Source organism: Ornithorhynchus anatinus, chromosome 21 (assembly GCF_004115215.2).
Source record: "Ornithorhynchus anatinus isolate Pmale09 chromosome 21, mOrnAna1.pri.v4, whole genome shotgun sequence".
NCBI lineage: Eukaryota > Metazoa > Chordata > Mammalia > Monotremata > Ornithorhynchidae > Ornithorhynchus > Ornithorhynchus anatinus.
Window position 1 is genome coordinate 12426646 of NC_041748.1, and position 16057 is coordinate 12442702.

General features: G+C 53.6%; 1 protein-coding gene across 3 annotated transcripts in view; it reads left to right on the forward strand.

Annotated features, from left to right (window-relative positions):
- The window catches only part of BMPER (BMP binding endothelial regulator), a 235034-nt gene extending 226735 nt beyond the window's left edge, over positions 1–8299 (forward strand). For all 3 annotated transcript variants that reach the window (XM_039915096.1, XM_029049425.2, XM_039915095.1), the window contains 2 exons: positions 4485–4615; positions 7845–8299. In XM_039915096.1, the coding sequence (XP_039771030.1) occupies positions 4485–4615; positions 7845–7900 (187 nt within the window). In that variant the 3' untranslated portion in view covers positions 7901–8299. The remainder of the gene's footprint in view (positions 1–4484; positions 4616–7844) is intronic.
- Positions 8300–16057: the final 7758 nt, after the last annotated feature.

A 16057-nucleotide genomic window follows, 5' to 3' on the forward strand; every position in this document is an offset into this window, starting at 1 on the left:
ATCTTCCCGTGACTGCATTTCGCCCGTTATTCTCGCAGGCTGACATCTTGGGCAGAGTTCACTCTTCTCCCATTCCGATCGAGAGACCAATGCTCCTCCGCGGGAGGCTTCCTTTTCCTGCTTTTCATTTCCTCCTCCCGTTCCTCAGTCAACCTCAGCAGCCGACCGCAGCCCACGCCCATGGCTGCTGAGGGAATTGTCGCCGTTCTCCCTGAAAGCGCCCACCCCACACTCAGTCCGTCCCTGGACTCAGTCAACCCAAGGGCTTCCGTCCACTCTGTCACTCCTCTTGGCCTTGGCGGCTCCGATTTTACCTCAGACCAGTCCCGAGCTCCTCAGCGGGATGATGGTTCTGCCCTTCCTGGTCCAGAAAGTGCTCCTACTCTTTCTTCTCCTCCTTCCCTGGTCTTACCCCCGTCCCTGGATCCCGGACTGCCCTCACTCCCGGACCTAGCCCCCGTTCGCCGGGCATTGATGTGGAATGCTTTGTTTAGAGGGGAAGGGAACTGCCGAAATTGCCGGAGAGCCAAGCCTCTGCTAATTCTCTTCAGTACCACAGAGCATCCCGTGAGGGCAACCACAGCCACGGCCACTGACCCTCTCGTTAGGTCCGGCCCGGCAGGCCTCTCCCTTGCCCCCGTGGCTTGGGCCCGGGCCGGGCCGGAATGCCGACGAGGCCCGCGGTGAGAGGCGGACCGCCCCGAAGTTGTGGGATGAGGTGGCCCCGGCCGGCTTCCGGGGTGTGCCCGCCCGGCAGAGCCCGTGCCCTCTCTGGTACGGATTTCCCCGCCCCACAACCACCGCGGGCCCACCCACCGATTACTCTGCCACTCCCCGGGCATTCCGTCCGCAGGGGAGAAGGGTTTTTTTTAATTCCCTTGGAGCCTGGAAGCATCTCAGGATCTCCAAAGTCCCCCCAAGGGACTATGGGAAACCTAAGGGAGGCTGCGAGGGCAGAGGGGTCTCCGCTCTCGCTCCTCCGGGCGGGATAGGATGAGTGATTGTACTAAAGTGGTAGAGTTTGGATTGAGAGGAAAGCGCGGATTTTAGCGATGTCGTGAAGGTGGGACCGACAGGATTTGGTGACAGATTGAATACGTGGGTTGAATGACAGAGAGGAGGCAAGGATGACACCAAGGTTCCGGGCTTGTGAGACGGGAAGGATGGTGGTGCCGTCTACAGTGATGGGAAAGTCAGGGGAAAGTCTCATTCAACCCACATGATTAATCCGTCACTAAATCCTGTCGGTTCAACCTTCACAACATCACTAAAATCCTCCCTTTCCTCTCTATCCAAACTGCTACCATGTTAATCACCCGATTAGGCTGTAAGCCTGGGATTGTCTCTATCTGTTGCCGAACTGTACATTCCAAGCGCTTAGTACAGTGCCCTGCACATAGTAAGCGCTCAATAAATAATAATGTTGCTATTTGTTAAGCGCTTACTATGTGCAGAGCACTGTTCTAAGCGCTGGGTAGATACAGGGTGATCAGGTTGTCCCACGCGGGGCTCACGGTCTTCATCCCGTTTTACAGATGAGGTAACTGAGGCCCAGAGAAGTGAAGTGACTTGCCCACAGTCACACAGCTGACAAGTGGCAGAGCCGGGATTCGAACTCGTGACCCCCGACTCCCAAGCCCGGGCTCTCTCCACTGAGCCACGCTGCTACCCCATAATCCAGTCATTCATCCTGTCCCCTTTAATTACTGTATCAGCCTCCTCGCTGACCTCCCTGCCTCCTGTCTCTCCCCGACTCCGGTCCATACTTCCCTCTGCTGCTCGGATCATTTTTCCACAAAAACATTCAAGCCATGTTTCCCCACTCCTCGAGACCCTCCAGTGGTGTCCATCCACCTTCGCACCGAACAGAAATTTGGGTTTAAAGCATTCGATCACCTTGCCCCCCTCCTACCTGACCTCACTATTCCCCTCCAGTCTGTGTGACTGTGGGCAAGTCACTTAACTTCTCTGGGCCTCAGTGACCTCATCGGTAAAATGGGGATTAACTGTGAGCCTCACGTGGGACGACCTGATTACCCTGTATCTACCCCAGCGCTTAGAACAGTGCTCGGCACATAGTAAGCGCTTCACGAATGCCAACATTATTATTATTGTTACTAGAACCCAGCCCGCACACTTCGCTCCTCAAATGCCAACCTTCTCACCGTACCTCGATCTCGCCTTTCTTGCCGCCGATGTCTCGCTCGCATCCTATCTGACAGAGACTCTCCCGCGCTTCAAAGTTTAATTGGAAGCCCATCTCCTCCAAGAGGCCTTCCCTGAACAAGCCCTCAATTCCTCTTCTCCCACACCCTTCTGCGTCACCCTGAACCTGTTATCTTTACTCATCCCCCCTCCCAGCCGCACAATACTTATCTACAGCGCTGTAATTCTATTAATTTATGATTATGTCGGTCTCCCCCTCTAGACTTTAAGCTCGTTTTGGGCAGGGACTGGGTCTGTTATATTGTTGTACTGTGCTCTCCCAAGCGCTTAGTACCGTGTTCAGCACACAATAAGCGCTCAATAAATACATGTGACTGACTTGACAGAGAGGGAATTGGCCAAAGAACATGCCTGCATGTGTGCTCGCAGGATGGCATGAAGGCAGCGTGGCTCAGTGGAAAGGTTTGGGAGTCAGAGGTCATGGCTCTGCCACTTGTCAGCTGTGTGACTGTGGGCAAGTCACTGAACTTCTCTGTGCCTCATCTGTAAAATGGGGATTAAGACCGTGAGCCTCATTACTCATTATGAGCTCCGCACATAGTAAGTGCTTAACAAATACCAACATTATTATTATTATTATTACGCTTAGGTTGCTGCTTTACTAGGTTTTCGTTTTCTGTCCCCATTGCCCTTGTGGATTTGGCACTAGGACAGGAAGCCTGAAGGAGCTTGGTCGGAGGACAGAGTTCCCAAGCCCTTTGGTCATCCTTGCCCTGCGTTCAGCCGAATGTGGCTCGGAAACACAGTTTGCCTCTAGCCGAGACGTTGAAATGCATCACAGATGGCCACCGAACGTGATAAGCGCCTTCCTGTCGCCGGCAAGTTGGACCGTATCCGATTTGCTCGTGTCCAACCCCCCATTTGGTACAGTGCCCGGCACGTAGTAAGCGCTTAACACATACCACTGTTCTCATTTAGTTGGGTAGCATTGATAAATAGTGGTCTCCGGGGACCTTCCCACCCAAGATATTACTGAAGAAAAATAATAATAGTGATATTTAAGTGCTTACTATGTGCCAGACACTGTACTAAGCCTTGCGGTAGATGTCGGGTAACTGCGTTGGACACGGTCCCTGTCCCACACGGGGCTCACAGTCTTAATCCCCATTTTACAGGTGACTTGACGGAGGCCCGGAGAAGTGAAATGATATGTCCAGGGTCACACAGCAGACAGGCGACCGAGCGGCATTAGAACCGGGTCCTTCTGACTCGGGTTCTACTTTCTCTTTTTAGTGGAAACAGGCTGTCCACTTGGGGAAAGAGGTGCTGAGGGCGAGGGTAGGGTAGGTTTGGGTTGGGAGGGAAAGAAGAGCACCTTCCTCTTTCCCCCCACCTCACCCCGCCCCGGCTGCCCATCTGCCCAGCCCCATGACCCATCCCGGTAATCCATTGCCCACTCTGGTCATTGTCTCTGAGACACTTTCAGGTTGGGACAGAGACGAGCCTGGACCTGGGTTCTAATTCCGCCTCTGCCACGAGCCTGCTGTGTGACCTTGGGCAGGTCATTTAACTTTTGGGGGCCTCAGTTTCCTCATCTGATAAATGGGGATCGCATACCTCTTCTTCTCTTATTTTAGTCAATCATAAATGCTATTTATTGAGAATTCATTGTGTGCAGAGTACTGGTGCGATAGAGTTGGATCCCTGCCACGGGATTTTTACAATCCCATGCCGGGAGCCCCATGTGGGACAAGGACTGGGTCCTAATCTGATCGACACCGTACTCATTCCGGTGCTCAGTTACAGTGTTTGGTACATGGTAAGAATTTAACAAACAAACGCAATTATTATTAGCAAGACCCTCGGGAGGCAGGATTCGCCTCTCACCTACGGACTTCTTTTGCAATTTTGGAAGCAAGCGGGCCCCTAGACGGAGCTCCAGATTCTGCGGGTGCCAAGACGTGGATAAACAGTGATGACGTTGGTGACTCTGGGGATGGTGAAAACTTCCTAGATATTGGTGATCGCGGACCTGATTGGACGACAGTAGTGATTGTGATAAGGGGATGAATGACCACGGCGATGTTGAAGGCGGGCATGGAGGGTGTGGATGAGGGTGGTGAAGTGAGGATAATGGTGGTAATGGCGGTGATGATGATAATCGTGAAGGTGGAGCTGGGGCCAGTGGAGTCGGTGGGGTCGTGGGGATGGCGCTGGCGATGACAGCGGTGTGGAGACGATGAGGATGGGGTCGGAGGCGGCGAGGGTGGTGACGTGGGCAATTTCATTTTCTCCCTCCCCCCCCCCCGGTCCTACAGGTCCTGTGTGACAGACATGTGTGAATGTCCGGTTCATAAAAACTGCTACTGTGAATCATTCCTCGCATACGCCCGAGCCTGTCAGAGGGAGGGAGTCAAAGTGTCCTGGAAGCCAGAGCAGACCTGCGCCGGTAAGAAGCCTTGAGACATTCACCGGGTTGTCACATTCAGGCCCGGAATGGTGGGCCCCGGCAGGGATGGCTGCCTCGTTGCTCCTTGGCTGGATTAAAAATGAGCAAATATCAATTCGAGGCCTGCAAGTGCGGTCCCTGTGTGGGTGTCACGGCCCCGGAGTCGCGGGGAATTGTGACAAACCGACAGAGCCCACACCTGGGTAAAAGGGATTCAACTCCTTCCCCCCGGGATTGGATTTAGCCCTCAAAAATTGGCCCCACCTCCTCATCCCCTGAAGCCCCGTACCGCTTCCCCTCTTTGGGTTCGTCATCCGGGAGAAACCATCCGCGCAGCACATTTCTCAGCGCCGAGAACCCAGAGTCACCCTCAGGATCTTGTCCCGCCTTCGTCCTACTCAGCCCGTGAGGCCCGTCGATCCAGCCCTGCCCACCCCGAGGCAAAGAGGAACCGCTTCAAAGAGCAAGTGTTTCCTCCAGGCTTCCGGGAAGCCTTTCCCAGATCAAACTGCGCAGATACCTATGGGGCAAAACGGGAAACATTTACAGGGCAGGGGCTTTGGGCACATTCAGGGGCAGCGCTTTCCACTAGTTCACGATGCTTATCATATTTCATTTCTACTTGGCTCGGGTTCTAGCCCTCAGTCGCCTCCTTCAGCACTTCAGTCCCACCTGAGCACAATCTCCCACAGCACTTATTTGTCTTACGTTTTCTATGGTATTTGTTAAGCGCTTACTATGTGACAAGCACTGTTTTAAGCTCTAGAGGTTAAAACCCACGGAGGGTTCACAGCCCAAGTAGGATGCAGCTCCTCTGATTCCCAGGCCCGTGCTCTGTCCACTAGGCCACAGTGCTTCTCTGCTCATTTAATTACTAATTCACAAGCATAGCCCCTCTTCCTTCTTCCTCCTATCTGTGAATTATTTTAGAATTATTTTGTTCCTTGAGACCAGAGACCCCGGCTCTCTCTTTCACTCTCCCAAGTTTTTAATACAGAGGTCGACAGAGTAGGCACTCAATAAATACTACTTGACTGAGTGATCAGCTAGAGGTCTCGGATCAAATACTGGAGATTATCACTGGCTGAATGCTTCCCGAATCACCCCGAGGCTTCAGGCTACAGCGTGGCCCAGCTGTGGACGCGATCCTTACAGCACGCCATTTCCACGGGGTTTCGATAGGGTCTCCCTAGACCTTGTGAAGAGATTTCTTCGACACTAGCGATTGATCTGGACCCTGGAAATGACCCAGTTTGTTGTTCTGAAAAGTTCATTGAAGATTCTGAGACCAACTGATCAATCAGTCAATCACTGGTATTGGTTGGGTGTTTACTGTGTGCAGAGGGCTGTATTAATAAGAATTATTATTATGGTATTAGTTAAGTGCTTACTATGTGCCAAGCACCGTTCTAAGGGATGGGGTGGATACAAGATAGGTTGGACCCAGTCCCAGACCCACATGGGGCTCGGTGTCTTCATCCCCATTTTCCAGATGAGCTAACTGAGGCCCAAAGAAGTGAAGTGACTTGCCCACAGTCACACAGCTGCCAAGTGGCAGAGCAGGGATTCGAACCCGTGACCTCTGACTCCCAAGCCCGTGCTCTTGCTATAAGGCCATTCTGCTTCTAAATCAGCCGCTGTACCAGACGCTTGGAAGAGTCCAGTAAAATGGAGTTGGGAGGCAAGTACCCTACTTTTGAAGCACTTACAATCGAGCCACTTACCAGGCCTCATCCAATCCATTCCTCACTGCCGAGGGGTAGAGCGGAATAGTTGCCCCAGTCCTGTTCTATTCATTCTCCACAACCAAGCCAGAAGGGGAGACCTGGATGGAGACGATGGAACAGATGCTTCCGTTTATCTGGGAAACGCTTCCAACCGAACGGGCCTCGAGCGTCATTATCATTTACATTAACGTCTGGCTCCCTCACTAGACCCTAAGCACATCGTGGGCAGGGAACGGATCTGCTAGCTCGGTTGTAGTGGATTCTCCCGGGCGCTTAGTACAGTGGCTCAGGGGAAAGAGCCCGGGCTTGGGAGTCAGAGGTCAAGGGTTCGAATCCCGGCTCCGCCACTGGTCAGCCGTGTGACTGTGGGCGAGTCACTTCACTTCTCTGGGCCTCAGCGACCTCATCTGTAAACGGGGGCTTAAGACTGTGAGCCCCACGTGGGACAACCTGATGACCCTGTATCTCCCCCAGCGCTTCGAACGGTGCTCTGCACGTAGTAAGCGCTTAACAAATACCAGCATTAATTAAATATTTCCCGAAGCGCAGTCCACAGCTTCCTCAGTACGCAGTCCCCAGCCGGGTAGTCCCATTGTCCCTTCTGTCCCACGGTCCCTAGAGGGATTGTCCCATGGTCTTCTCCACAGTCCCACAGTCCCCTGAAGGGTGGTCCCGTGTCCCTCCGTCCACGGCCCCCTCAGTCTCACGGTCCCACGGTTCCCTCGTTTCACAGTCCACAGCCCCCTCAGTCCCCACAGTCCCCTGGAAGGACTGTCCCACCACCCCCTCAGATTACCCACCGTGTCCCACCGTGGGGACTCCCCCTCGGTGGCCACCAGGAAACCAGGAGGTGGGCAGGCGGTACTGGGTTCAGGTATAAATGAGTGCCCGCGTGGTAGGTCTAATCCGCATTTGGGAATCCCTGGCCTCTCCCTCTGCTCAGGAGAGAGCGTGAGAATGGACCCTGAGGTTACTCGAAGAAATACTTGGCATCCATCTAGGGTCCTGGAACTACGTTTCCAGAACGCCTCCGCGGGTGTAAGCTTTCCTGTCACTTTGCCATTCCCCGTGTCCTTTGGCCGTTCCCGTCTAGCTCCCGTTAGCCGGAGGAAGGAGCCACTCTAGATGTTCGGATACCTGCCTGCAGCGGACCAAGGCCCTAAAGTCCGTGGCGTGGGAAGAGCGATTCCCCAAGCATGGACTCTGTGGTCCAATCTAACGACCTTGTATCAGCCTCCAGTGCTTAGCACAGCATTCGTTACATCAGCTCTCTATCGACGGTATCATTGAGCGCTTACTGTGGGCGGAGCACCGGATCCCTGCCCACAAGAAGCTTACGGTCTAGAGGCCGCGCCTCTGACGAGAGCAGATCCCGGGCCTGACTTTCCTCCACCACGTCCTCTGCCCCGCGGCGGCGGTCCGCGAGGGGAGAGGAGGCGGAGACGTCCAGGTCAGCGCGGGCTGCCCGGTGACGCGCCTCTGGCCTCCCTTCCTGTTTCCAGCCACCCAGTGCCGACACGGCGCCGTGTATGACCACGTGCGGCCCCCGGCTGCGTGAAGACGTGCCCACAACTGGAACGAGATCGGGTCCGTGCGGCAAGCCCTGCGTGGCCGGATGCCACTGCCGGCGAACCTCGTCCATCACAAAGGGAAGGTGCATCAAGCCGGTCCTCTGCCCGCAACGGTGACGGGGAACTCGCCGCACCCCGCTCCTCACCGCCAATGAAGGACTGCGTGTTTTGTGGGCAGAGTCTGCCGCGCGCACACGGAACATATTACGGAAATGTGTATATACGTAATCCAGGATATCTATACAAAGACGTACAGCGTTTCTATAAACCATAGAAGGATGAATTATTATATGTTATTTTGGCTAAAGGCTTATGTATTATTTCTAGGACCTTAATCTGTAAGCCGCTGGAGGAATGTACGAATAAACCAGACCTCTTTAATTTGCTAAGGGAGCGTGGAGGTAGAGGAGACGGCTTTTCTTCCCCCGAAAGTGATTAAAACGCCCTCCCCTGGAACGAGGATTATCCGGGGGGCGTTCCGCGTCCCCAGCTCGAGGAGTGGGGTTCTGAGACCGGCCAGGGTCTCGGCCGGTTCCGGCGGTGCCGAGAAAGCGCTCTTTATCCGAGCACCGTTGGATGCGATGTCTTCCATTCAGTCGTATCGACTGAGCGCTTACTGTGTGCAGAGCACTGTACTGGGCGCTCGGAAGATACAATTCGGCGACGCTCCAAGTCTGATTGGCCCACTGACCCCACGAAGACGTCGGTCACCGGAGCTTAACCGGAGAATGAAATCATTGTTGACTTGGGCGCCTCGTGTGATGGCTCTTTTCCGCATTTCTCGGCCCTTTACAGTTACTGACGTGAAGATGACGATCACGATCGTCTGCTGAGCCCTCACCATGTGCCAAGCACTGTCCCAAGTCCCCGGGTAGATGGAAGACGATCGGTCGGACGTAGTTCCGCACGGGCCTCGCGATCCTAGTTAGAGGGAAAGCAGGTATCGAATCACCATTTTACTGAGGTCTAGAGCAGTAAGTGACTCACCCAGGGTCACGCAGCCGCAGGTGGCAAAGCCGAGACCAGAACCCCCGACTTCCAGGGCCGGTGAGTTCTCCCGAGGCTACGGAAGGAATCTCCCATTATCAGGAGGACGAGCCTGGGCCCCATCACAAAGACGGGGGGGGGGGGACCGAGAACATTTGGGGAAAAATCGATCGTAGAGCTAAGGTTTAGCAGGGCGGCACTCCCACTCTGTCATGGTCCTGCTGGGGCGGTGGGTACGACAAGCGAGTCGGGGGAAGGGGTGCCTCGTTGCCGAATTGACCCGCCAAACCCGGTTACAGCCAAAGTGGCCGACGCCACGCCGTATCGGGTCCCGAACTACCAGGCACCCGCCCGTCGACCCACTGCGGTCATCCCCCCCCCCACGTGACCCGGCTGTTTCCCCGGCTCTCTGCTGGGCCGCTTCTTCCGTCGGAACCGTCCGCCACTGAAGGTTGGCATTCCTCTCGTTCCGGCCGCCTCACCCCGCCTCGGCAGTGCCACCGGCGTGCGTGCGCGCTCCCGGGCGGGGTCGATGTTTATTCATATCGAATGGTGATACGTACGGTCTGGTTCCGGTACCCGGAGGACACGGCCATCCTGCTGACGTGCGGAGTGACCGGAGAGCGGGCGAAGAACGCCGTCGTCCCCAATGCTTCCGCTCTTCCCTCCCCCGGCCGAGCGGATCGGGGGAAAACGGCGTCCGTAATGGCCGGAGGCTCTGATGCCCACCTGTGTACTCTTTCCCAGCGCTTAGTAGAGTGCTCTGCGCACAGAAAACATTTAATAAATATTATTACAACCACTATCGCGGCTATTGGCACTACTATTATTACCAGTAGAGGGCTGGGGCGGGGGGGGCAGGCGTGGCTGGTGGGAGGAAGGCGTCTAGTAGGTAAGAGGAAGGGGCCCGGCTGGTGGGGGGAAGGTGTTGGCTTCCTGAAGTTTGAGGAGGAGGCACTGAGATCCCACCACTCTAAGACATCCCCCCGTCATTCATTCATTCATTCAATCGTATTTATTGAGCACTGTACTAAGCGCTTAGTACGATTCGGCAACAGAGACGACCCCTACCCAACAACGGGTTCACGGTCCAGGAGGGGGAGGCAGACAACGAAACCAAACAAGTAGAAGGGCATCGGCAGCCTCGGTATAAGTAGAATTTATAAACAGAATAATAGATATGTACATAGATCCCCATGTGCGGTGAGGCGGGGAGTGGGGGGGGTCGAGCAGAGGGAGGGAGGCGGGGAAGGGGGGCTCAGTCTGGGAAGGCCTCCTGGAGGAGGGTGAGCTCTCAGCGGGGCTGGGGAAGCGGGAAGAGAGTGAGTTTGGCGGAGGTGAGGACGGACGGCGTTCCGGGACTGAGGGAGGACGTGGGCCGGGGGTCGACGGCGGGACGGGCGCCGACGAGGCCCAGCGAGGAGGTTAATGGCAGAGGAGCACTGCATGCGTGCTGGGCTGTAATAATGATAATAATTATAATGGCATTTGTTAAACGCTTACTATGTGCCAAGCACTGTTCTGAGCACTGAGCGGGTACAAGGTAATCAGGTTGTCCCACAGGGAGCGCACAGTCTTAACCCGAGTCCCGGCTCTGCCACTTGTCAGCTGTGTGACTGTGGGCAGGTCACTTCACTTCTCTGGGCCTCAGTTCCCTCATCTGTCAAATGGGGAACCTGATGACCCTGTATCTCCCCCAGCGCTTAGAACAGTGCTCTGCACATAGGAAGCGCTTACCAAATACCAACGTTATTACTATTATTATTATTGTTAATCGGGAACAGAGGCACAGAGAAGTGAAGTGACCGGCTCGATGTCACATAGCTGACAAGTGGCAGAGCCGGGATTAGAAGCAGCGCGGCTCAGGGGAAAGAGCACAGGCTTGGGAGTCAGAGGTCATGGGTTCGAATCCCGGCTCTGCCACTTGGCAGCTGGGTGACTGTGAGCGAGTCACTTCACTTCTCTGGCCCTCAGTTACCTCATCTGTAAAATGGGGATGAAGACTGTGAGCCCCATGAGGGACAACCTGATCACCTTGTATCCCCCCAGCGCTTAGAACAGGGCTCGGCACATAGTAAGCGCTTAACAAATACCGACATTATTAATAATAATAACAGTGGTATTTCCTGAGTGCTTACTGCTCATTACTGCTAAGTGCTTATTGGGCAGGGAGAGTCTCTATGGGTTGGCTCAGTGAAAAGAGCCCGGGCTTCGGAGTCAGAGGTCACGGGTTCGACTCCCGGCTCTGCCACTCTTCAGCTGTGTGACTGTGGGCGAGTCACTTCACTTCTCTGGGCCTCAGTTCCCTCATCTGTAAAATGGGGATTAAGACAGGGAGCCTCACGGGGGACAATCTGATGGCCCTGTATCTCCCCCAGCGCTTAGAACAGTGCTCTGCACATAGTAAGCGCTTAACAAATACCAACGTTATTATTAGAACCCATGACCTCTGACTCCCAAGCCCGGACTCTTTCCACTGAGCCACGCTGCTTCTCCTTCTGTAGAAGGAGACAAGGGAGGTGAGATGGGAGGGAGCAAGGGGATGAAAAGCTTTGAAGCCAAAACTCCCAGCCCGATGCTCCTGATCCCCAACCCCGCTTCCCCTTCCATTCATTTATTCATTCAATCGTATTTATTGAGCGTGTACTGAGTTGCAGAGCACTGTACTACTAATAATAATAACGTTGGCATTTGTTAAGCGCTTACTATGTGCAGAGCACTGTTCTAAGCGCTGGGGGAGATACAGGGTAATCAGGTTGTCCCACATGAGGCTCACAGTCTTAATCCTCATTTTACAGATGAGGGAACTGAGGCCCAGACAAATGAAGTGACTCGCCCACAGTCACACAGCTGACGAGTAGCAGAGCCGGCATTCGAACCCATGACCTCTGGCTCCCAAGCCCATGCTCTTTCCACTGAGCCACGCTAAGCTCTTGGGAGAGTAGATACAACAATAAACAGGCACATTCTCTGCCCACAACGAGCTTACAGTCCAGAGGACTGGCATCCGGTCGGAAAGGAGGAAAGGGAACCGCCCAGTAGCCTAGATTTTTGTTCCACTGACGTAAACCTGTGGTTGCGAGAATCTCTAGGTGGGAGACGGGGACACGCAACGCCCAGGTGATCGGGCGAAGGATGGATCCCTAAAGATTGGCAAACCCAGCTCCCCTCCATCAGGGCCCGGAGACCTCCCAGTTCCTCTTTGCCGCGGACACTCCTGAATTCAGAACATACAGGACGCATATTACAGAAGACGTGCTGATACGCTAAATGCAGCTGGTGGCTCACTAATAATAATAATAATAGTAGTATTTGTTAAGCGCTTAGTGGGTGCCAAGCACTGTGGTAAGAGCTGAGGTGGCTATAAGCAAACTGGGTTGGACACGGTCCCTGTCCCCTGTGGGGCTCATAGTCCCAGTCCCCACTTTACAGATGAGGGAACTGAGGCCCAGAGAAGTGAAGAGACTTGCCCAAGGTCACACAGCAGATAGGTGGCAGATGCGGCAACGGAGACAATCCCTACCCAACAACGGGTTCACAGTCTAGAAGGGGGAGGCAGACGACAAAACAAAACGAGTAGACGGGCATCGATAGCAGCGATATAAGTAGAATTATAGATCTATACACATTAATCAAATAAACGGAATAATAAATATGTACGCATATCCACATGGGCCGTGAGGTGAGAGCGAGGGTAGAGCGCTGTGTCCTTCCGACTCCCAGGCCCGTGCTCTATCCGCTACGCCGTGCTGCGTCTCTAGATTCCCTCTTCCTTTAGGACTCATGGGGTTGAGCTGAACTTCCAAACCCATTCATTCATTCGTATTTATTGCGTGCTTACTGTGTGCACAGCACTGCGCTTAACACTTGGGAGAATATTATTCTTGTTATCAAGTGCCACTGAGTCATTTATGATTCATAGTGACTCTGTGGATATATTTTCTCCACAACGCCCTGTCTTCCGTAACCATTAAACTCTCTGCTGGTTCTTCTGTTATCGTTGTGTTTTGTTTTGTTTTTGGTATTTGTTAAGCGCTTCCTATGTGCAGAGCACTGTTCTAAGCGCCGGGGTAGACACAGGTTGTTACGATCTCTATCCATCTAGTTGCTGGTCCGGGGGAATATACTATAACAATAAACAGACACGTCGCCTTCCTACGATGAGTTTACAGTCTAGAGGGGGAGACAGCCCGGGCTTGGGAGTCAGAGGTCATGGGTTCGAATCTCGGCTCTGCCACTTGTCAGCTGTGTGACTGTGGGCAGGTCGCTTCACTTCTCTGTACCTCAGTGCCCTCCTCTGTAAAATGGGGATTAACTGGGAGCCTCACGTGGGACAACCGGATGACCCTGTATCTCCCCCAGCGCTTAGAACAGTGCTCTGCACATAGTAAGCGCTTAACAAATACCAACATTATTATATAAACTACATACGTGTACATAACCTGCACATTCCGGGGCCTGCTTTGCCAGGGCCCGCTGGGTAGATTCCAGGCCACTGCCCAAGGCTGAGCAGGGAAGGGTCTCCCCAAGAGATTTGGGTTCTGAATCCAGCTGGGGAAAGATCTGACTGGGAAAAAAGCGGTAACTCCATCAGCTGTGCGGGGGGCTTGTCCAGGGTGATCCCCCGCCTCACTGACTCGTATAAATAATAAAATAATCAGGGTATTTGCTAAGCGCTTACTATGTGCACTGTTTTAAGCGCCGGTGTAGATTCAACGTCATCAGGTTGTCCCACGTGGGGCTCATAGTCTTAATGCCCCGTCTTACAGGTGAGGTAACTGAGGCACGGAGAAGTTGAGTGGCTTCCCCGAGGTCACACTGTAAATAAGTGGCAGAGCTGGGATTAGAACCCATGTCCTCAGGCTCCCAAACCCCTGCTCTTTCCACCGAGGCACGCTGCTTCGCTCCGTAACTTCTCCAGCTAACTCCACTCGACTGGCTGATTGGCCTCGAGGGTTTAGATAGAGGGGAACAGGTGTCTCTCATCCCTTCCACCTGAGTTTGAACGAAATGCGAGAGGAAGAGGAAGGGGAGGAGTGGAAGGAAGAAAAGGAAGAGGAAGTGGAAGTAAAGGCCTAGAAGAAGGAAGAAGAAAAGAAGGAGGATGATAAAGAAAGGTAAGCAGATGATCTTTTCGAAACCCATAACTTGGTTTCTTGCCAAGTCAAAATCTCTGAGCTGAGAACCGGTAATAATAATAATGTCGGTATTCGTTCGGCGCTTACTATGTGCAGAGCCCTGTTCTAAGCGCTGGGGTAGATACAAAGTAATCAGGTTGTCCCAGTGAGGCTCCCAGTTAATCCCCATTTTCCAGATGAGGGAACTGAGGCGCAGCGAAGGGAAGTGACTTGCCCACAGTCACACAGCTGACAAGCGGCGGAGTCGGGATGTAAGAGAGACATGTTGAGGACGGAGGCAGTTAGAGACCTAAGACCAGCAGCCAGTGGCCCAAACAGCTTGGGGCAGGAGCTCCCTTGAGTTCTCCTCCCCACGGTGGCCTGACCCTACCCTGAGAGCTCTCGCCTGCCCCGAAGGTCATGGTGCAAATACTATTTTTTGGAAAAAAAGAGGGCGAAAGAAGAAATTCAGGTGCGACGGACGGTCGGTGCTGGGTCGCTGGGAAGAGTAAGGGAGGGAGAGGAGGGAGGCGGGTGGTGGTGGATAGGATGTGGTGGACGACTGGAGAAAGTCGGGGCCCTCGTCGGAGTCGGGGCGCCGATGGACAGGCAAGTCTGGGTTGGGCCCCGGAGCTGTATTTAGTGGCGACTCTTCTCTCGTCGACCTGGATTCTATTTATTTGCTATTGTTTTAATGAGATGTTCTGCCCCTCGATTCTATTTATCGCCACTGTTCTCGTCCGGCCGTCTCCCCCGATTAGACCGTGAGCCCGTCGGAGGGCGGGGACCGTCTCTATCTGTTACCGATTTGTACGTTCCAAGCGCTCAGGATGGTGCTCTGCACATAGTAAGAGCTCAGTAAATACTACTGAATGAATGAGTGGATGGTGTCATTACGGTGTCACAGAGGTGTAGGGGAAGCAGAGCGGCTCAGTGGCAAGAGCCTGGGCTTTGGAGTCAGAGATCATGGGTTTGAATCCCCGCTCTGCCACTTGGCAGCTGGGTGACTGTGGGCAAGCTACTTAACTTCTCTGTGCCTCAGTTACCTCATCTGTAAAATGGGGATTAAGACTGTGAGCCCCAGGTGGGACAAGCTGATTCCCACGTGTCGACCCCGGCGCTTAGAACGGTGCTTGGCACATAGTAAGCGCTTAACAAATGCCAACATTATTATTATTAAGGGAGCTGTGGGGGGCAGGCCTTTTTTGTTTTGAGGAGGGGAAATGGGAATTCAAAAGACCGTCTGCGGGGACCGATGTGTTTCCCGAGGGCCTCTCCTCCCCACTCCCTCTTCCCACCAGTATTCCTGTTCTATTCACTATCTGCTAAGGCCTGTGACCCAGAAATAAGCACACAGGATTGATTTCCCGTGGAGGCACTGAGATGAGCTAGGGTGAGGGGTCTTGCTTAGTAACGATCTGTGTTAATCACCACCCCAGCGGGTGGACTGACTGGATAGAAGAAAAAAGGGGCTGAAGCAAAAATCTCATCTACTGTCAATCAGTCGTATTTATTGAGCACTTAGTATGTGCAGACCGCTGTACCGAGCGTGTGGGAAAGTGTAGTAATAATGTTGGTAATTGTTAAGCGCTTACTGTGTGCAGAGCACTGTTCTAAGCGCTGGGGGAGATACAGGGTCAGCAGGTTGTCCCACGTGAGGCTCACAGTCTTAATCCCCATTTGACGGATGAGGGAACTGAGGCCCAGAGAAGTTGACTTGCCCCTAGTCGCACAGCTGACAGGTGGCAGAGCAGGGATTCGAACCCATGACCTCTGACTCCCAAGCCCGTGCTCTTTCCACTGACCCACGCTGCTTCTCTAACATAACAGCATAGTGTGTATATATATATATATATAAAACACTATAACATAGTATAACAGTATAACTGATGTATTCCCTGCCCACCTTGACCTTAGAGTCTGACTTCTCTGAGTTTGCAATGCTAACTCTGAAAGAGCCCGGGCTTGGGAGTCAGAGGTCATGGGTTCGAATTCTGGCTCTGCCGCTTGGCAGCTGTGTGACGGTGGGCAAGTCACTTC